This window comes from Rhinichthys klamathensis, unplaced genomic scaffold (assembly GCF_029890125.1).
Source record: "Rhinichthys klamathensis goyatoka isolate OS25496 unplaced genomic scaffold, OSU_Roscu_1.1 h1tg000312l_1, whole genome shotgun sequence".
NCBI classification, from domain to species: domain Eukaryota; kingdom Metazoa; phylum Chordata; class Actinopteri; order Cypriniformes; family Leuciscidae; genus Rhinichthys; species Rhinichthys klamathensis.
The window spans coordinates 623,232-646,802 of NW_026606830.1; the positions used below are offsets into that span (position 1 = coordinate 623,232).

At 38.0% G+C, this 23,571-nt stretch overlaps 1 protein-coding gene across 5 annotated transcripts in view; it reads left to right on the top strand.

The window, feature by feature from the left end:
• Nucleotides 1-23,571, top strand: part of lrp1bb (low density lipoprotein receptor-related protein 1Bb) — a 339,454-nt gene that overhangs the window by 241,938 nt on the left and 73,945 nt on the right. For all 5 annotated transcript variants that reach the window (XM_056271238.1, XM_056271233.1, XM_056271236.1 and 2 more), the window contains 10 exons: nt 1,864-2,013; nt 9,803-9,943; nt 12,606-12,731; nt 12,929-13,060; nt 14,755-14,889; nt 15,197-15,326; nt 19,114-19,240; nt 19,353-19,504; nt 19,822-19,946; nt 20,071-20,442. In XM_056271238.1, coding sequence (XP_056127213.1) covers nt 1,864-2,013; nt 9,803-9,943; nt 12,606-12,731; nt 12,929-13,060; nt 14,755-14,889; nt 15,197-15,326; nt 19,114-19,240; nt 19,353-19,504; nt 19,822-19,946; nt 20,071-20,442 — 1,590 coding nt within the window. The remainder of the gene's footprint in view (nt 1-1,863; nt 2,014-9,802; nt 9,944-12,605; nt 12,732-12,928; nt 13,061-14,754; nt 14,890-15,196; nt 15,327-19,113; nt 19,241-19,352; nt 19,505-19,821; nt 19,947-20,070; nt 20,443-23,571) is intronic.

Below are 23,571 nucleotides of genomic sequence, written 5' to 3' on the forward strand. Positions count from 1 at the left end.
AGCCAATCAACATTTTAAATGCAATATAGTCAATGTCAATAGATTGCTTTCCATCTTGCTTTATTGGAGAGTTGTAACTAAACTGACTTGGAGACTAGATAATCATTGTCTTGTTTTAAAAGTATGAGCGCCTAATGAGGAGTGCCATAACGCCCATATTGTACTGGTAACTGGTCCCCATATATGTTTTACTGGAAAGTGCGCGTTTCATTTCGTGCAGCGCATATGAACTCATGTTAACGCGCGACGCGGTTATCTTTTCCGAGCTGCAGTTTATAAACAAACACCGTTGTCCGTTGCCCTTTGTATTATCAAACGTAATCTCATGAAAGTGCGTATCTATACCACGAATTTAATTTCTCATGCTCTTTATACGCCAAAAATGTTTTTTTGCCTGCATATGCTACGTACTGTAAATCTTTTGGGTAGGATTAGGGGTGTGGAGTGCGTGCATATTACACGCCAAAAAGTGCGTATCACATGCACTCGAAAACTGTGTAGGCCTATCATATGCACGCAAAAACTATTTTTGGCGTATAAATGGCACGAGAAATTAAATTCGTGGTATAGATATGCGCTTTCAATTCACTCACATGGTGTTTTTCTCAGTCTCTCTTTTCGTGACCAGAAGGATAGTTCCGCTTAATTATCTCATCGATGTTGTAAGCTTTGATTGACGCGCTTTGACACGAGGGGGAGGCGGGGCCTTGAGTTATTTGCGGGGCCCTACACAACTTGCGTAGTGTGCGAATAGGGAGGATCGGCTCTGGCCACAACTATTATCTTTGTGAAGAGACCTCTGATTAGTCATCCCTATTGTTTTGACCTACAGTAAAGCAATTGATGTAGTTAATTACCTTTAAATATAATCATTGAAAACTTGAACTTGAGTCAACTGTCTCTATAAACTGCTGCTGAATTTAAAGGCTTTGAGGATATTTGTGAGGATATTTCCATGTTTATGGAATTTCAGTTTGTTGTCATCAGTTTTCTTTAAAGGACTATTTTTTTAGATTTCCTGTTTCAAGTAATGGTAAATGGTAAATGGACTGCATTTATATAGCGCTTTCACAGACCCAATGGCCACCAAAGCGCTTTACATTTTGCCTCACATTCACCCATTCACTCACTCATTCATACACCGACGGCGGTGTCAGCCATGCAAGGCGCCATCCAGCTCGTCGGGAGCAGCTGGGGTTAGGTGTCAAAGAGAGAATTCTTAGACTCGTGACAGATATAAGTTTCATATACATTACATTTCATTTCCACAGCCTCACAAAACCAGGACTCAGAGAAAATTGTGGTTTAACAGGTTGATTTACAAAGTTTGTTCATCTCTGGCCTCTTGATTCCATCCATACATTTACACAGCTCCCATCCTCCAGCTAAATATGGTTCCTCTGTAGTTTTTTTTAATACCCCTGTGCCTGTACATTCATTGATAATCAAATCACGTGCTCCTTTTGTTTTAGAGGTTGTCTTGGAAAAGATATCTGAGAGTTTAAAGTCTTGTCTGTTGTTGTTGTTGGGAGTATATCATGCACTAGCCCCTCTCTCAATCAAAGCTGTCTTGACACTCAATTGAAATATCCTTCACTTGTCACAATCAATTTTCCCACTCTGTCAAACGCTCACCGTTTCCACTTTTGAAACCGGTTTTAGACAGAGATTAATTTTAGTCAAGTGATTTAGTGTGTCTCAAAGAGGTCGCAACTATATTACAAGCTGTAAAAAAAAATATATAACACTCACACAGATAAATATACAGGATATATAAGGTATATTTTAAAGTAATGATCTGAACGGGATTCCATACCAGCACTCCAAACAACAGTTTCTAACTGACTTCTTGTTTTCCCTCAGGACTTTCGATTGACTTTCCAGCAGGAAAGATGTATTGGATCAGTTCTGCTAATGGGACTATCAACAGGTGTAATCTGGACGGCAGTGGCTTTGAGGTCATTGAAAGCATGAAGAGGGACTTAACTAAAGCTGCGGCTCTAGCAGTCATGGGTAAGTGATATAGCATCTAATTCCTTCTTCATTAGTCAGGCTTAAGTCAAAGGTTAACCACCATTAACCTTAAGAAAATGACCGCTTACATGTTGATTTGATGGCAAATGGCTGATATTTTATCTACATTTTTTTATTCTAATTAAAGCTGCAGTCCGTTGTTTTTCCTCTGTCGCCATCTCTGTTCGAAATCTGCTATTGCAGTTATTCGCGGAATTATCAACTTTACGTGAGTTGTGCCTCGGCACGGCACAGCGGGGATGAATTAATATTTTTAGGAGAATGTGTGGCTGTCAGTCACCGCGTCGGTGTGGATACTGTCATTCGGAATCACAGATTATTCTTTTGGAAGTATGTCATCTGAACAAGTAACATCCACTTTTGTTCTGACCAACTAAGGGAAAGAAAAAAAGCATTGCAGTAAATCGCGCTGATTAAATCTAACAATCGCTTATCATATCACGTCAAACCATGCAACTTATACTTTGTTCTCATTGTTAATGTTAACAACATCAGCATTGCGTGACTACATTTAATGACCTTCCGATATTTGTCCTTGTTTTCGAGCTTACCGTTTTGAATCGAGCTAAGGCAAGCAGATAGTTTTGAACACTGGCTGGTTATGTACTTGCTCAAATTATTTTGGATAATTTTTAACACAAAAAAGTTATGGACTGCAGCTTTAATGTTTGAGTTTGAGAATATTGAATGAAATTACTGGACTTTGTTGCTTTGGTAACAGCACACCATGAAGAGCACATTTATAAGAACAAATAAGTGAAAGTTAAAAGTGGTAAAAGAATGTGTAAATTAGTCTCACATGGAGTGAGTCCCTCAGACCATCTGGTTGGTTATCAGCTGGCTGCTATTTATCAGTTTTATCAGAAACAAAATTATGTTTAAAAGGCACTAATTGATAGATAATTGGACTAGATAATAATTGTATATTCCCCTTATTCCATCTTTATTTTTCTGTACTTTATTTTATACATAAAAAAGTCAACTTACATTTTCAGTCATTTCTGTTCTGCTCACAGAGATTGCTGGCCCAGTATTTAAATGAGTCATGATTTACCATCCCTAAATGTCTGGGTAAAAGAACAAACTGTGGTTGGTAATGTTACATATTGGTCAGATGGTATTTTTATGTCAAAATTTACAGTACTTGATCAGAACTAGTTATGATGATATATTAGACTTTGTCGATAATCAAGTCTGACACTGTGAGTCTACAGCTACTTTGCTTCAGATTGGTAAAGACTGACAAAATAAAGGCATTTTGTCAAAAATAGATCAAATTTTGGTTTCCTGAGGAGCGTAAACATAATCTTAGAAAGTGGAGAAGTTTGATTGATTTAGCTTTATATAGACCAAGCTAATAAAGGCTGTCTTGGAAGATATCCATTTTATTCAATGCAATTTCTAATCACACACTTTACGCCTAATGTATGACTCAAATTACAACTATAAACATTGGCCAGAAGCTGTAATTCTAGGGTTTATAAAGAAGTCAGTCATGCTGGCAGCATCAGAAGGGGAGAGAGTTGCATAACTATCAAATGAAAGCAGTAAATACAGCAAAGCCTGTAATTGTGCTCTTTTACTTTTTTATATTAGACCATTTTTCTTTCTCTTTGCCTAAAGGTATTACACTCTATTGTTTTAGATGTTGTCTGACATGTTTTCTCACATTACTCTCTGTCTGTCTTTGCGGGTAGAAACTTATGCCCGTTAATTATTCATTAGCATGTCTTTATTTCCCTAAACCCCAGTTTTAACTGATTACACTGTCTGCATGCTGCAAAGGTATTAATCTTTGGAAAACCTCTATAGTCACGTTCTATTTTAGAGCAGCTATGATGAGCTGAAAAACAAATGCAATTTGTAAGAAGTGGTGACACTCTTTTAATTAAACAAAGTTTGAGTCATTATTAAATTGGGAGCAGAATGCAGGCTGCCACAAAGACTAATGGGTTACTTTCAAAGAAGTAGCACTGTACAGCAAAACAGTAAAATGATGCATTCAGTAGCCGCTATCTATCACAATTAATAGGCCTTTGTTCCATTGAGGAAATGCTTTCCATTACTTCTGCAAAAACCTATGAGTCTGTTTGGTGGACAGTCATGTTTCTCGTTTATAGCCTAGTATGACAAACTGCCAGAGATGTGTTTTTGGTATGCATGTTTTTTTTTTTTTTTTTGCACTGAACATGCTTGCTATGCCCTTTCTGGGAAGACTACAATAGGATATGAGTAGTTCCAAGTGCAACAAATGAATACAGAAATGCAGTAGATGGTTGGTTATTTTAGTAGAAAGTTTTATACTGCATCACATTTCTGATAAGATTTTCGTATTACTGACCTTCATTCATAAAAAGATGCCAATAAACAATTATTTAAAATATACTGTAAATATATAACTTTATGTTGTCTCTACATTAATTTGGATGAGTTTATACTTAAATGTCCCTGTTTGTCTGGACAGAATGTTCAAAATATCTTATTTTCATGAGCATACAAATGTTCTTATTTATTGTTCTATTTATTTTATACTATTGTACTATTGAGACAATAACAGGTTTGCAGTAATGCAAAGATGTCATTATTTAATTTTGTATAAAATTAAAAAGGATAATTTTCATTCTTGAGAACCAAGCAAGTTGACTCATGAAACCATTTGTTTATTATATCACAATCGCATATCGCTATCGCAATATTGACCTCAATAATCACAATATGACATTTTCCCCAAATCGTGCAGCCTTAAGTGGTATATATACAGTATTCACCACATACCACCGGTATTATGGATCAATTCTACAATTTTTCAAGCTGTATCACACCTCTATAAAGGAAAGACCATCTTACAGCCTGAATGGCCAGGGGCCGATTACATATGCATGCAGGTGGGCGGATGATCTCGCAGTCTCTTGAGTTGGTGTATAAGTGGGTGATGAGTGGAATTTCACTTAGAATTCCATGTTTCCCTCTTCCATGCTGAATATGAACCAGTCAAGCAATGGCATAAGATCATTTCCTTCTCTTAATGCCTTGCAGATGTACAGCATATTTACCTTACCATGCTTATGCAGTTGATTATAAGTATAAAATATAAAGTAATCACATCCTCAATGTGAATACGAAAGGAAACAAGGCGAGGAGATGAAAGAGTCATGATTGATGTTATCTTTGCAATAAGTAAAGCAGACTGGGTTCTGCATGTATACTTATATGATAAGACAGCTATACCTTCCAAGCACACAAAACACTGCTTTTCTTTCAAATACCGGCAGTCTGTGTTTTTATAATGCATGCGCCACATTGCCATGCAGGTTACCCACAGAGATCTAAAAGAATGGTATATATTAATATGCAGCATGAGAATGTCATCAGAGAACAAAGAGTCAGATTCAGCATAAAGAGGGAAAATTTGGAATACATTACTTCCCCTTCAACTCATATGCACTACAAGTAAAAAATGTGTGTAACAGCCACATACATACTTCATATATATATATATATATATATATATACACTCACCGGCCACTTTATTAGGTACACCTGTCCAACTGCTCGTTAACACTTAATTTCTAAGCAGCCAATCACATGGCGGCAACTCAGTGCATTTAGGCATGTAGACATGGTCAAGACAATCTCCTGCAGTTCAAACCGAGCATCAGTATGGGGAAGAAAGTTGATTTGAGTGACTTTGAACGTGGCATGATTGTTGGTGCCAGAAGGGCTGGTCTGAGTATTTCAGAAACTGCTAATCTACTGGGATTTTCACGCACAACCATCTCTAGGGTTTACAGAGAATGGTCCGAAAAAGAAAAAACATCCAGTGAGCGGCAGTTCTGTGGGCGGAAATGCCTTGTTGATGCCAGAGGTCAGAGGAGAATGGCCAGACTGGTTCGAGCTGATAGAAGGGCAACAGTGACTGAAATAACCACTCGTTACAACCGAGGTATGCAGCAAAGCATTTGTGAAGCCACAACACGCACAACCTTGAGGCGGATGGGCTACAACAGCAGAAGACTCCACCGGGTACCACTCATCTCCACTACAAATAGGAAAAAGAGGCTACAATTTGCAAGAGCTCACCAAAATTGAACAGTTGAAGACTGGAAAAATGTTGCCTGGTCTGATGAGTCTCGATTTCTGTTGAGACATTCAGATGTTAGAGTCAGAATTTGGCGTAAACAGAATGAGAACATGGAACCATCATGCCTTGTTACCACTGTGCAGGCTGGTGGTGGTGGTGTAATGGTGTGGGGGATGTTTTCCTGGCACACTTTAGGCCCCTTAGTGCCAATTGGGCATCGTTTAAATGCCACGGCCTACCTGAGCATTGTTTCTGACCATGTCCATCCCTTTATGGCCACCATGTACCCATCCTCTGATGGCTACTTCCACCATGTCACAAAGCTCTAATCATTTCAAATTGGTTTCTTGAACATGACAATGAGTTCACTGTACTAAAATGGCCTCCACAGTCACCAGATCTCAACCCAATAGAGCAGGGGTCACCAACCCTGCTCCTGGAGAGCTACTGTCCTGCAGATTTTAGTTCCAACCCCAATCAAACACACCTGGACCAGCTAATCAAGCTGTTCAGGGTTACTTGATAATTACATGCATGTGTGTTGGAACAGGGTTGGATCTGAAGTCTGCAGGACAGTAGCCCTCCAGGAGCAGGGTTGGTGATCCCTGTAATAGAGCATCTTTGGGATGTGGTGGAACGGGAGATTCGCATCATGGATGTGCAGCCGACAAATCTGCGGCAACTGTGTGATGCCATCATGTCAATATGGACCAAACTCCCTGAGGAATGCTTCCAGCACCTTGTTGAATCTATGCCACCAAGAATTGAGGCAGTTCTGAAGGCAAAACGGGGTCCAACCCGTTACTAGCATGGGATACCTAATAAATGGCCGGTGAGTGTATATATATATATGCAAAAGTCTTAGGCACATTAGTTTTTTCACCCAAAAAATGGTTTTAAGCCAGTTATTTATATCCTTTGCTGTAGTGTGTCAGGAGAAATATCAGTTGACATTTCCACGCATTTCTTTTTCCATTAATTGTAATAATCCAGTGATATTTTTGTATGCACAAGGAGTCTGACAACAGCTGGCATGCTCCACACGGAGATCTGATCTCACCATCATCGAGTCTGTCGGTGATTACATGAAGAAACAGAACTGAGACAGACTAAATCCAGAAGAACTGTGACAACGTCTCCAAGACGCTTGAAGAAACCTCCCTGCAAAACTACAGTTCTGTGTAAAGTTTTAGTTTTAAAGTCACTTGTGTAAAAATGCTGTAAAGTAAGGATCCTTCAAAAATAATGTCATAAATAGATTGTATTTATAAATGAACTTTTATTAACTGAATCAAATCAATATTTGGTGTGACCACCCTTTGCGTTTAAAACAGCTTTTGTCTTAAGTACACTTGCGCATAGTTTTTCAGGTAGCTTTGCAGGCAGGTTACTGGCACAGATTATAGTTATTTACTTATCTCCTCAAAATTACAGCTTGACTGTTCACAGTTTTGAAAATGAATGAAACAAACTTTTCCATTAGGCTGTATGATTTCCGTGTGATGATGGGGGATAAGATCTTCAGTCTCTATCGGCTCTATCTCCCTCCTAGTAAAAGCAACATAAATTAGGGCATTTGCCAAGGTTAACCTGTATAACATGCTATCAGTTGATGTCCCCGTAAATTGCTGTAACGGAAATGGTTTACGATTTCAGCCACCTGGTACGGTAAAATCAACCACCCTGCAGTATGTGTTGAGGGACAGGCCTTATCATTACAGAGACCTGTGCAGGGAAATATACTCGGCAGAGACAGATGATCAGGAGATCGATACAACCGTCGGCTGTTTGAAAGATGCGGCATCATTATTAAGCAAAAAAAAATCCAATGGCCGCCTTGCATCAAAGGCGTTATTAGAGCGTGAAACAGTAATTGAAGAGCATGATGACTGAAGAAATGAAAGCAATTTTCCTGACAGGATTCAGTCTTGCCACCTCCTCCTGGTAGAATCTTTAATGGGATGTGACCACTCAGGCAAGTGCAAGCTGCTGTTTAGTGGGCTGTGTGTCACCTTAAGACCTGTGCTGTTCTGTGATCAAACAGTTTAAATGGACATTACACCCAGAAGCAATCATCAATGTCTCTCACCCTGGACAGGTAAAGATTAATATTGACTGCAGTGATGACCTATGCAAGCAATCTTGAATGTCAAATACGCTACTGGCTGCTCAGGGTAGGATGTCATTTATACACAGCTGGCCTCACTACAAAAAGCAAATATCTGCTTGGAGACTCTGTGGCCTGAATGACACTAATATTTGTTTCTGGTTTATGGAGGAGACATGAATATCTTGTTGAAAAATATTTGTACTCATTGCATACATACGAAAGAGTTTAATCATGCAACTGCTCTGTTCTTAAACCAAGTGAGCTGCCTACAGAGACAGCATTTTAGGGTGAAATGTATAGATGTACAAATTCAATGCTGTATACAAGTTTAGGGTCGGTAAGATTTTTTAAATGTTTTTAAAAGAAGCCTCTAATGCCCTTCAAAGCTGCATTTATTTGATCAAAAATTAAAATGTAAAACTAATATTGAGAAATGGTATTACAATTTAAAATGTATATTTTAATAGATTTTAAAATGTAATTTATTCCTGTGATAGCAAAGCTGAATTTTTAGCATCATTATTCCAGTTTTCAGTGTCACATGATCCTTCAGAAATCATTCTAATATGCTGATTTGGTAACATTTATTATTATTATCAATGTGGAAAACGGTTTTGCTTTTTTGTGATAATTTTCTTCTCAAGATACTTAGATGAATTGAAATATGTATACAGTTTTGACCAATTTAACGCATCCTTGATGAATAAAAGTATTATTTTCTTTAAAAATCTTACCAACCCAAAACTTTTAATGTAACTTTTTTTTTTTTTTTATATCCCTATATTAAAATTCACAATGGTTCCATTAAAACATTATAGTTGCTACAATTATTGTTAATATTGTAAAATCTAAAAAATTTGTTGGAGAAAGCTTTGAAAATCTGATCCAAAGTCAATACAGTTTTATTGTAACAATCACATACTAACGGTCTCTTGATGGGAACTGTGATTAACTTGAATTTGTTGATAAATTTTTCCTCCTTTCCATTCAGTGTCATTCAGTTAATTCAGTCCTTCTTTACAAATACAAATATGTGTTTGATTTTACGGTTGCACGGCTACGACTGTCTCCTGCTCTCCTGTATTCCTGCAACAGACAGATATGGTCTAGGCTTGGAGCCAAGGACAATCTCTGAGGCCCTTTGTGGCACACTCAGCCTTACAGAGCGGAAACAACACGAGGGGCTTGCTAGCTGCAGCGCCACTGTGAGAATAGATGCACTCTGATGGCTTTGTGAATGAAGAGCCCTTGTCTTCAGCCAGGGCACGTAGCCAGGCTGCCCTGAGCTCTGCCTCATTGACTCACACTGGGAAGGGAACATGCATAATGCTCAAGTCCTATCTCTTTACTTTTCTCGCTCTCTCGCTCTATCTCTCTCTCTCCAACCACCCCCCTCGCCCACCCGTACACTGTAGCGTAGCATAGTTTTGGCACCGAAAAAGAGCACAGCACACCACCGGATTATATGCATGTGGAATAAAAAGGACAAACAAATGATAATGGCATGTGTCTCCATTGGCAGTCAGACCAACTGGTTCTATGACTTTGGTAAATAAATAATTCATCTGTTTTTCCAGGTGGCAGGCTGTGGTGGGCCGATGACGATCTGGCTCAGCTGGGGACGGTCGCCAAACGGGATGGACGTAACCCGGTGGTGCTGCGCAATAAGACCAGTGGAATGGTACACATGAAGGTCTACGACAGAGATGGTCAGAAAGGTGAGCCGTGATACAGTCAATGTTGCCTCAAAAATACTTTGACAAGTGACTGTCTTTGAAATGACTAACTGAAGGGATTTTGCATTTCTTTCCAGTGTTGACGTGCTTTGCATATATTGTCGCTTTTAGCCTGTGGGCTTTAGTTGAGTTTTAAACACGTACCATGATTTAGCTACTTGATAGTACATCCCCATTCTACAGAGCATTTCATTGGACTTTGGATCTTTGTAGTTTAATGTGAGTCATCAATGTTTTTTTTGTTTTTTAAGTCACTCAGTTTTCCTGGGAGAGAAAAATTGCTCATTTTAAATGCATATATCTGTGAAGTAAGTCTATGTTTAGGGCTACACAAGCAGTGATTAGCCTCAAAATGAACAGACATAGACTATAAGCCACAGAACACTTTATTTAACTTCATGGAGTCTTTAAGTAGCATATAAAAACAAATGTACTGAAATAAACAAGACCATACATTTTGAGCATTATACCATCTTGTTTAATTTATTTGTAAATTGCTAGCTCTAAATAAGTCAACTGGTTTCTATCAGAGATATTTCCTAAGCAGAGATATATTCAGATATTGGTTTTCCATTTTGTGAGTTATTCTGCAAATAATTCACACTAATGGCAGATCCATTAACGGCATTGCTGTGGATCCCACTAAACTGTCGACTTGAATAAGAAATGACCATTAAACGGGCTCAAATGTAAATCTATCCAGCCACCAAATTTCTCCGGCAGCAATTAGCCTCTCTATGCATAATGCGGAGCTGTCTTATAACTGTCGTAGATGTGCAAGCTGAGCTTTCTGTGAAAGTGTGTGCCAATACACAGTGGTGCAGTTTCCCTCCCCTTCACTTTCAGTTATACAATTAAGACGAGAGTAAGACTTCCAGGAAGAGTGTGAAGTCATCTTGACTTGACGGCAACACTAAAACCTTTCATCAAATATAGGAGAGATATCCCAAATTACGACCAGACCAATGTGACCGAACTTGTTAATATATTGCATTCATATAAAAGCGTAAATGACCTGCCTCAGAAACGGTCTCAAATTAGTCTTCTGCTTCAGCTTTGCTTATATGGCTCATAAGCGGGCCGATATAGAATCTGCAAGCTTTAATGGATTGCACAAAGTAAAATAAATTAAATATTTCTCCGAATACCCGAAAAGGGGGGCTTAGCACAGGGTGCCCAGAGTCAATGGAGTCAACACGGCCTAATCTCCCCTGAGGGCCCCCATTTCTAACCCCTTATTTCCTCAAGAAAAAAAAAAAAAAAAAGTTTACAAAACATTATTTTGGATCTTAAGATATGAATTGAACAAGTTAACATATTAACTTTGACATGTTGGTTTCATTCAGCGTTTTAATGATATTAAACATTATCATTATATTATTTTGACAGACATGGGGTTTGTATAATAACAATCTCTGTGAAATTGCTTTCGGAATGATATCAGAAAAGCAGTTTATATGTCAATTGGCTTTCAAATGAAAATGTTTCTCTTCAGGTTTACTGTATCGTTTAAATGTTTTTTATTTCTTTTATTGAAAGAAATTAATAGTTTTTTTTTAACAAGGATGCATTAAATTGACTAAAAGTGACAATACATACATTTATAATGTTACAAACGATGTATTTTGTACTTTCTATTCATCAGAGAATCCTATAATAATAGTAATAATAATAATGTATCACAGTTTCCACAAAAATGTCACTGGTTGAAAACAGTTCTTGAGCTTCAAATTAGCATATTAGGATAGTTTCTGAAGGATCATGTGACACTGGCGTAATAGCTGCTTAAAATTCAGCTTTTAGCATTACAGGAATAAAAGACAATTAAAATATATTGAAATAGAAAACAGTTTTCTTTTTTAAATATAATAATATTTCACAATATTTTGATCAAATAAATGCAGTCATGGTGAGCATAAGTCATATGTTCTTACCAACCCCAAACTTATGAACTGTAATGTACACATTAGCAATAATAATAAGTATAAAATAAGCCACACTGTCAACTTGTTACAGTTAGCAGGAACAAGGAGAGAGGCGGGGATCTAATCGCTAGCAGTCTTTATTCCACAACCAAACAAACGAATAGAAACTATAGAAAACGATAAACTATAGAAACTAACAAGGCTATGGGAACAAAGTAAACCACAAGAAGTAAACACTGGGAGCAATGTAAACAGAAAAATACTTTGAAATAACGAATATCAAAACCAACAAAACTCAAAACTAGTGGACATGCATCACATCTTAATAAAGATTATATATTTTCCTCCTTATACATTTTTAATAATTTGCTTTGGCTTAAGTATAATGACAATATTTAAAATCGTCATAATTTTCTCACACAATATAAATGGGTCATACAATGTCAAAAGATTGTTTGTATGAGCAATGGGTGATTCAGGATGAAAAAAGTCATAATTTTTAAACTTCACCTATCACATATCTGTGTTTAAGAAATATAAATGTTTCAATACGGTTTGGAATAGTTCTCTTGCAATAATGTAGAAGTGTTAGAGAGGGAGAAGCCCAACAACTACAGTCAGCACTCAGCAGTTGTCTCCACTCTCCACAAATAGTTTTCAAGACTTATTTTCAAGACAATTCCATCACCATGTTGTCTCCTCTCATTGCGGTCTCTCAGGTAGGAATGCCTGTCAGTTAAATAATGGTGGTTGCTCTCAGCTCTGTCTGCCCACATCTGAAAACACACGTACATGTGCCTGCACCATTGGCTACAACCTGCGCAGTGACCGTCTCTCCTGTGAAGGTAGGCTGCAGTCGTGACACGTGTCCTTGTGTTTAGCAGGAATGTCACAAATGTTTTATTCACTTTTAACAACAATTCATGTAGTTTTTGTCAGTTAGCTACTTGTTTTTTTTGTGTGTGGAAGGCGTCTAAAGAAAACTGTGTGACGTTCATTTGACCTCAATCTAACATCTCTCGCTTGCTGTTGTCTATCACAGGCTTGAGTTCTTTTCTGATGTACTCTTTTCATGAGGGGATACGTGGAATCGCTTTGGATCCCAGTGACCACGCAGAGACACTGATGCCCATCAGCGGCACCTTGTTTGCCGTTGGCGTGGACTTTCATGCAGGTACAAACACTGCACTTGCTATGATTCAGTCCTGCTATCTTCCATTCTGTTCACTAGAACCACTCTCTGAATCCTCTGTGTGTGCACAACAAAGATAAGGCATGTATTGCCTTCTCTGCATTACTTTTTTAAAATGTTGTTTGCTGTCAGATCTACAGTTTTTGTATTAGCTACACAGTCTTATACCAGATCAGAAGGGACTCTACAAGACTGCATATCACATGTTGAAGAGATAAACCACTCAGATTGGTTAAACAAGTTGATGCAAACAGTAACTCAGATAAATATTCCCTTTTGTATCTCATATGCTGAGCTAGAACCATAAGGGACAGAAAGCAGTATAGTAGATCATCTAGCAAATAAAAGTAGTGCTGAGATCACAAAGCTGAAGGTGTTGAGGGGTTGTTGTCAGACTATGCATTATTCATTCTCTGAATGAGGTTAATTTGACAGTGGTCTGATGCAAGATTATTCAGCCCGTTTCGGTGGATCATTTTGTGGTGACAAGTGGCATAAATGAAGTGAGCGTCAAGGGGGCAGTCCACATGTGATGGTACCAAATTATCATTCTAGCAGTCAATAATATGAGACATTTCCATAAACATGCAAACACGTATGCATGCATTAGCACAGACTACCTACTGTAATCATTCAAATGTGACCTGACCTTTCCTTCTCCCATAAACAAACAACTAACAAACACTGTGCTGAAAATACAGGCCATATAGCATTCCATTCAGTTTAGAGCTAATGCAAAGGATAAGTACGCTATACAGACGATGTGAGGTTACTGTTATTTATTTGTTTGTTTGTTTGTAAGATATGATGCATTTATTTGTATTATTATTATTCATATTTATAAATATGTTATATATTTTGTCATTTAATTTATTTATTTAAATTATGTAAACCTTGGAGTAAAGCATACTTCATCCTTTGTATCTGCTCTAAACTGAATAGATTGTTTATATGTATTCAAACAAATATTCAGTCTCATTAGATGGACAGGTCTTTTTTTTACACTCCGTGTGGGTTGGGAAACATGGCAGAATTGCTGACCTCAGCAGCCGGGCAATAGAGGCAGATGGTCAGAGAGTTTCTATGCAAATACTCTCGCCTACCACCAGAATCAGCGCATCTCAGGTGAAGAAAACCCCAGTCCGATTTAGCCTATGACAGCTGATTACACATGCATACCATTTGCATGTTATTAAGAGGCAGCTTGTTGGAGCATAAAACAGATGAGGGCCTTCCAGCTGGCTGTTGTCACATGTAAGAAATCCGTTAGCCGTGTAAATTCAACAATAACAGTAGGGTGCAAGTAAATAACTACTCTTGCCGCATTCGGTTGAAGGGCAAAAATGCCATTTACATTTAGAGCGTGCTTCTGTCAAAACAATCTTTTAGTCATTGCTAATCATGTTTTTGATTTGTTTGCTACACAATTTTTGTATGTCACTTTGAATGTCCCCTTGCAAAAAGCTTGTTGGCAACTGTAGTTATTGTTACTGATAAAAAGCATTAGCAATTATTATGGGATCTCTTGCAAACCTTAGAAGACGTTTCCAGGATATATCTGTCTTGTGCTTGCTTGCTTTATTTATTTATTTAAAGCTTCTGAGATGCATTCTCATACACTATTTATGTTACCAGCTTTGCTCTTAATGTAAATAAAAATGTTTTCCTTCATACAGGCAATGATACAATTTACTGGACAGACATGGGTTTAAACCGGATCTCCAGAGCCAAGAGGGATCAGACATGGAGGGAAGACATTATCACCACTGGCATCAACAGAGTGGAGGGCATCGCAGTCGATTGGATTGCTGGTTAGACACAAACATCATTATAAAAATGGAATGCTGCCATTTTTCTATCACTCTCTGTCTGTGTATAGTTTTTCAATAAATGGTATTGCTCAGCACACAATGTCAGCACTTCTCAAGATAAAATCTTTGCATTTTACCATTCAAAAGTTTAGGTTTAGTACAATTGTTTATATTTTTTTGGGAAAAAAAGTCTCTTATGCTCACCAAGGCTGCATTTATTTGATATAATAAAATACAATACAATTTCAATACAATAAAAACAGTAATATTGTGAAGTATTATTTATTTATTTATTTTTGTTTACCAGGTAACCTTTACTGGACAGACCATGGCCTCAACCTCATTGAAATTGCTCGTCTAAATGGTCTCTACCGGTCAGTTGTAATATCAGATGGGCTGGATCAGCCAAGAGCCATTGCAGTGCATCCACAGAGAGGGTACGTCATATGCCTTTGAGACAATGGATCAGATTCAGCCATGTCTGCTGTTCAGTAATATAAATCTTTAGAAAGACTTTGCAAATTACTGAGTAAATTTTAGGGAACTATAGAAGTGCATTAGACCAGTGTTAATTTTGTCAGCAAATTTTGATTTAGTTTTAGTCTTAGTCTTTTGACTAAAATGGCATTTAGTTTTAGTCATATTTTAGTCATCTGAATTGTTTTAGTTTTAGTCTAGTTTTAGTCGACGAAATACAATAACATTTTAGTCGACTAAATCTACAGTAGATTTAGTCGACTAAAATATAATGGGTTTAGTTAAATTGTAATGCGTTAATTTAGAATTTCTCTAAAATTTCCAAACCCATTTACTCCCGGAGAAAACATCTATTAACCTATTAATATGAATGATTTTTAAGTTTGAACATGCAATACAGATACAGATTTAACTGCTGTTACTTAAAAAATATCTTAAAATTAAATAAAACCACTTTTCCTAAAGTACAACACAGTCTTCTTTACAATGAATGATATATGCATTCCTTATAACTACTTGCATACATCATTCTTTATTCTTTCAAGCAGACATATTTATTTGTATGAATTCAATATAATTAATCCTTATTAAAGCTATTAACAAACAGTGAATGCTTTTCTCTTTTTCTTTTGTTGCTTGATCAAAATTAAGGACACGGACCGCATTATGTTTATTGCCACTGTCACTTTAAGACGTCGGATCATGTCCAATGACATGCGGATACAATTGCACTGATGCACATCCGATACACTCACAGTTTAAGACATAACCAGCATAGTTTACATGAATACTCTCTAAAACGGACATTTAGACATACTGTTGTGTGTATTTGTCCATTCAGACACGAAATAGAGCTCAATTCAGTAGCCTACTCGCGCGCTGTAGGTGTATTGTGCATGACTGCACGCTTCGGGTTAGGTGTGTGCGCACAGAAAACCGCACCGAATAGAACTCTTTTTTGCATCGTCACTCTTATTCAGATCTATATGTCTGCTCTACTCATTCTCCCAGACGTTCACATTTTTTAACGTTTTATGACCGCGGGGTAGATCACGTTACAGTAGCCTACAAATGTGCGCATCTATCACACACGCTCAGAACATCAGTTCTGACGGATCGCTTCCCAAATCGTCACTATCTAACATTTTCGTCTAGTTTTTATTCGTTGACGAAAATGTCAATAGATTTTCGTCATAGTCTTTGTCATTCAAAACTAGGTTTTATTTAGTTATCGTCTCGTTTTCGTCTGTGAAAAAATGTCGTTGACGAATAATTTTCGTCGTTATTTTCGTCAACGAAATTAACACTGCATTAGACCATATAATACAATGAGCTCTTGAGAAATGAAAATGCAGGTGATTTTTGACCTTTGAAGGTCAAATACATATTGTGATCTGCCTAAGACTGTTTTGCTGACAAATTGGCTTTAAAATGTCTTGGCTATCACCAATGAACCAAATGAAGAATTTAAAACGAGCAGAAATGCATCTCCATTTAGTCACAGGCCCATTTTGTAGTCCATTATGGTATTCTTTTAGTAATTGGGATCAAAATCTATGGTCTCCATGCTAGTTTTTTTTCTGTTTGCCTTGATTTTGTTCTTCACACCCTACAATCAGAATCACACACTATGAAGACAAGTTTTAGACATATGAGCGTGTTAACCCATCTACCATATATCTGCTGACAGCAGACAGCATCAGGAGTGGGATCCTCTAAATCCCAGACATCCAAAAAAAGAGCCTCCCATTCAAGCCTAAGGCTATAAAAGCTGTCTTTTTCTTTCCCAGTTGAGTCAAACTTTGAATGACATTTCCTTGGTGGTGTAACAACATTTATACTCTTTAAAGGAGTAGTTCACCCAAAAATGAAAATTCTGACATCTTTTACTCACCATCCTGTCGTTTCAAACCCATACAGCTTACTTTCTGTCAGCACAAAAGTAGAAATTCTGTGCTGGTTGCTCTTTTACTTTTTTTCATGTATCCTTTAGATAAAAGTGTCTGCTAAATGATTAAATGTAAAAGTAATTCTATAGTGAATGGGGAAGCTTTCAAGATTCAGAGAGGATGCAAACAGTATCATAAAAGTATAATTACTACTCAATGTTAACGGCTACAACTAAATCATTGAGAACCATATCAGACAGATTTGTGAAGTTTTAAGAATAAAATCAAACAGTTCACAATGATTCCTACTTCTCTAATGAGCATGCCAAGTTGTTGTAAAGCTGATGTCAATATATATTTAGTAATAAACTATTGTGTCTCTCAAAACATTGTCGTAAGGTTTCTGAAGTCTTGCATTAAAATGATTTATTGAAAACATTCAGTTCAAAATAATGACCACTTGGACTACTTTATGATACTTTTGCATCCTTTTTTTAGATTGGAGTCTTCAGAATTTTGTAGGAAAATCGTATGTGTTTGGAATGACATTAAAGGGATAGGTCACCAAAAAATGAAAAGTTGCTGTTAATTTACTCAAATTCAGGCCATCCAAGCTGTTAGTGGCTTCCCCCCCCCCCCCCCCCCCCCCCCCCCAGGAAAACAGTAAAGAATATTTTTAGCTAAAACTGTGGTCCTCTGTGATTCATATAATGGAAGTCAATGGGTGCTATTACTGTGAGATAAAAAAAAAACACATGCAGACAAAACAAAATTAGTACCTGCGGCTCATGATGATACATTAAGGTCTTAAGAAGCGAAACGATCGGTCTATGCCAGAAACTGAACATTATTTACAAAATTTTTACCTCTAATCCACAGCCTTGGCAAACGGTCCTGAGCACGTTGAGCGCGTTCACAACAGTCTGCAGCGTGAGCTTCTTGTCGCATAATGACGTATGTGCGGGAGTGACCTCACACTTTGTTTGTTTACTACAGAGAGGGAGGGCTCGTGTTCACCAACAGTAGGAACGTCTAATGCTGTATGAAAGTACCGCTCATCACAATGCCTGATGATTTTGATGTAACACTAGACAACGTGGAATTTTTTGCACAACCATACTTGTTTATACCAGAATACGCTGATCAAGAACTGCGAGAGATCAAGGAAGCAGCGGCAGGGGAACGTCATCAAGCCTCGGGGAGACAGAGGTCTCTTGAAACGTGGTGGTGTTCTTGTTCTAAGTGTCATGCGATGACAACAGAAGGAGAGAGCCTCTGTTGTCACGAATGGAACATTGCAATGCCACAACTCGAAGAAATCGTTGAGGCAGCTGCCTGACTGAAGATCCCAGCTTTTCTCCATTGCTGAGCCCCAGCTTTTTGCACATAGTCTTTAGCTTGCCATGTGTAAACTGCAGGAGACACTTTGTCTAGTGTTACATCGAGATAATAATTTAAATCATGAAGTTGTGAAGACTGGTACTCTTAAACAGCTTTATCCATTTGTACTGCTGGTGAACACACGGCCTCCCTCAAAAAACAGCGTCAGCTCACATGTGAGGTCACTCCCGCGCATACGTCATTATGCGACAGAAACCCATTGACTTCCATTATATGAGTCACAGAGGAACACAGTTTCTTCTAAAAATTCTTCTTTACTGTTCTACTCAAGAAAAAAAGTCACCTACATCTTGGATGGTCTGAGGGTGAGTAAATTAACAGCAAATTTTCATTTTTGGGTGAACTATCCCTTTAAAGTGAATAAATGATGACGGAATTGTCATTTTTGGCTGAACTGTTCCTTTAAGGTCTTTAATTGTTAAAATGGTCATCCGGATCAGATTTTTCCAATTAACAGTTACTTATTCTGGACCGAGTGGGGGAAAAATCCTTGCATAGGTCGTGCACGACTGGACGGGTCTGACCAAGTGACCCTGGTCAGTTCTGGCATTGCCTGGCCGAATGGAATCACCATTGACTACGAGGTAGGGTGACATGATTCTACTTCCTGATGCTCCACTCACTCTCTCTTCTTCTGAGGCTGATAAAATAGAGCTGCTCAAAGGGAGAGGTGCTCATTTTCAAATTGCTTTCTAGGAAAATAGATTATACTGGAGCGATGCCCGGACCGACAAGATAGAAAGGATCAACCTTGAAACCGGGGAGGGCCGAGAGATTGTACTGTCAGCCTCCAATGTGGACCTGTTCTCCGTGGCTGTGTTCGGGGCTTACATCTACTGGTCTGACAGGTAATTTATTATTTTACTAAGTGCTACACTCTCTAAAGTGGCCCACGGAGCCAGATGCTCCAGTCTCAACGGATTAACCCCTTCCGAGCAAGGTTATTACGAGGCCTGCCGTATGTTTATGTCATCACCCAGGCAGCCTCCGTTGGTCTTATGTAAATAGGATGTACCGCAAGTCATCGCCAAGGTGACGTTTTCTCGGCTTTGCCGCTAAAGCAGCTTTTCTGTTTGTTTTAATGAGTCCTGCTGCTTTTAATTAAAAAAAGTGCCATCATTACGCCAATGTCAGACTCTCTCTCTCTCTGCGCCATCCATGGCAGAGCCCACGCCAACGGATCAATCCGGCGCGGATTCAAGAGCGATGCCAACGACGCCGTGACGATGAGAAGTGGTCTTGGCGTCAACCTGAAGGACGTGAAAGTGTTTAACAGAGGCCGGGAGAAAGGTTGAGGTTTCAACTTAATGAGTTTTTTTTATTATGCCACATATGTTTTCTTGAAACAGAACAAGATTTATTCTGATTATCGCAGTGTGCATCCAGTGACGTTTGTCTATGCTTTTGCATGCAGGCACCAACCCGTGTGCGAGGAGCAATGGAGGTTGTCAACAGCTGTGTTTTCACCTGGGCAGTGGAAGAAGGACCTGCTCCTGTGCCCATGGGTACTTAGCCGAAGATGGCTTTGCTTGCCAAAGATATGAGGGCTATCTTCTCTACTCAGAAAGGACCATCTTGAAGAGCATCCACCTATCTGACGAGAGTGATCTTAACTCCCCTCTCCAACCTTTTGAGAACCCAGATTACTTCAAGAACGTCATCGCTCTGGCGTTCGATTATCGGCAACAGAGCTCACACCACAACCGCATATTCTTCAGCGACATCCATTTTGGGAATATTCAGATGATCAATGATGACTGGTCAGGAAGACAAGTCATAGTAGACAGTAAGTCTAGTTGGTTTTATTGTACATGCTTGCAGAAATGGTTATGAAGGGGTGTTTGGAAAGTCCTGCTAATTGCTTCTTAGTTTGGGTTTTGTGCTAGCATTTTGATGATCACGAAAGATGTTGCTTCCACAGATTTGGGCATTTGTTTTTGGTCCTGTCGTCGTCCTGATGCAGACTCATTGCAGTGGCCCACATGTTGTTTAATGTTCTGCCGCTAGAACCATTCCAGCCTCTTAGCAGCCATTTGTGAAAGGCCATTTGTTGGAAAGCGTAAGTGGCACTGCCTGTGATGTACAGCAAGGCCTCCATGCATCCAGCATCTAGTAAAAGTGTTGTAATAGCTAACTCCATTTTTCCACAACTAAGTGGGACCAATTTAACTGTCAAAAAAGATGTTTAAAACACTGCATCTTTTTCCATGATGGATTCTTGATGGATTAAAATCGCTTGTCTCATTTCCACCGTCCTCAAACTGTAACAGAAATATGAATGGAACCGGGGTGATATTTTTCAAGATCCTGCTTGTCACTGCTGTTGGAAAGTTCAGAATATGGTTATTGATTTCCTCATGTACGCTATATACGGCAGACATTTCAGCCGCGATCGATATCCACGTCTGATGGTGGCCCACAATGAAAACCTAATATGCCTAATGACTGTGTATTGTCCATTTACAATGTAATGAGACAATCTTGGCAGTTTTTTTTTTTTTTTTTTTTACAACAAAAAACTCATGTACTACTTATTATAGCTTGTTCACTTCGTAATTTCTTTTTCAGAACGCATGCAAACATAATTAAGTTCAAATGGAAAATAAGAAGAATGTAAATGTAATACGTAAATGTACACCAGAAATTCTTGAATGAAATTCTTCATGATTGATAACAGAAATTCAGGGGATGTTCTTAAAGAAATAATTCACCCAAAAATTGTATTTGTCACAATTTACTTTTATGGTATGCTTCTTTTTTTAAAACTTATAATCTTCAGTCCTCAGAAAGAAAGGTAAATATAGCTTTAGAACAAAACAATTTGAGTATTTTTTTCTTATTTTTTCCCCTTTGTTTTCTTTTTCTTTTCTTTTTTTGGATGAACTATCTAAATGCAGTTTCTTTGTCCCATGTAAACTAAAGGCCTTTTTGGTATTTAGTAACCCAGCTGATTTGACTTTGCTGAAGTTAATGGGATGCAGATATACTTAGAAAGCCTCTGTTCTGCATGATTAGTGCTTCTATCCACTTACAGTACTCTCTGAATTCTCTTTTAATTAACCTCATTGCTCCTTGGGTATTAGACCTTTTCATATTTCATTTTTACTTAATTTGCTATCTCTATCCTCTTGGGGATAATAAAAGGGGTTTTGTTCTGATTCCCTCTTGCCTTTATTTAGCGTATATGACAAAGTATAATTTACAGCAAATAGAATCACTGCATCTTTTTTTTTTTTTTTTTTACAATTTCAGTATTACAGCTAAAACTAAATTGCTGTTGAATACACTACTTTTTTACAGTTAGTTTAATACAAAATGCATTATTAAAGGTGGGGTATGTGATTTGGAAAACGACCGGCAGATTTTGAAAATATACAATTCAAATGGTCCTACCTTCTTTCCTCCAACGCCGGCTCTGACTCCACCCATTCGAAGAACATGGACGCGCAATCATGCACGAGCGAAAACTCAGATGCGCGAGAGATTGTAATGACGATTTACTACTAATCATGGAACCGGCTTTACTGACGAGATGCGCATGCGTCACAAACTTTGAGTATGCGCACGACGGGGGTCACGCGCGCTGGGGGGAGGGGGGTGTGGTACAACCGTTTGATTGACGGACTTACTGTCCAATGATTCTGGTGGTCTTGGAAATGATTGGCTGGAGTTTTTCGAGTCCTGCCCGTTCCACAGATGATTCAATTGCTTAATTTTCATTTCAGTGCTTCTAACTCAGTGGCTGTAAGTGGGTTAGGAATAGGATTTCAAGTTATTTTGAAAAAATGTACAAAAAAGAGAATCACATACCCCACCTTTAATATCTAAAATTAACTAATTAAATAAAATAATGGCATGCACATCTTTCAAGTGATTACTTTAGCATAAAATGCACATTACATTAAAACTGATTTGACTGAGAAGTAGGTCTGTGATTAAAATTAGCTGTACATTTTTTTTCAAGACCTAATGCACAGATTAAATATTTTGATGAATATGTAGAGCATTGAGATGTTTTTGAACGAGACGTGCATTTGACCATTCACCTGAACTTTTCATACCGCTACCACACTGTAACGTTCACAGAGATATCCTCCACCTCTATCCATTTTGAGCGTAAGTACCGCAGCCAGAGAGAGTGAGAGAGTGATGTTGACTACAGGTTGAAATGAGCCTGCTCTTTTGATGGCGTCTCCACACTTGAGCTCACTTACTTTTCCAGAGATGAAAGCCAATCCCAGCCACCTCGACTACATGCACACTCAGAAATACATACAAACACTCATGCACACTCTGCGTTCTGTCACCGGGAGAGGGCGAATACGTTAATAATCCGTATTTCCCTAATTAAGTCATACATCCCATGTTAATTACTCCCTGGCCTCTCTAACAGTTTCTGCAAAGGCAAGCTGTCAGGCACTTTTTATTGTGAATGATTAATTAGTGATGGATTTCTGCAGACTGTTAATAAAGTAGTATCTAAGATTTTTCAAAGTGTGGCATTTTTAGCTACAGTCTCAGTTAAACACAATTGCTATTTAACTGATGAAGTTTTAGACATGACAGCAGACAAAACCTTACAGTTTTATATAATGCTTAGTGAGATGTCACTTTGATTTATTATGGTTTTCTGAGTGAACTCACTCACTGTGTGATTTCAGTATCAAAAAGAAAACCAACATTACCAGTGTGTGTGTGTGAACACCATTGCAATGTTTTTTGTTATATTTTTCATTCAAAAATATAACATTCATTCATTACCATGGTATATCAAACAGTACGATGTTTGACAGTACGATGTTAATCATAATAGTAAAATAATTGTAAAAAATTATTAAACAGCTATGAATACAAAAAAAAGTTGAAAGTATTAGCACAAACAAACACGCAATTTAACAAAAAATGTACATCAAAG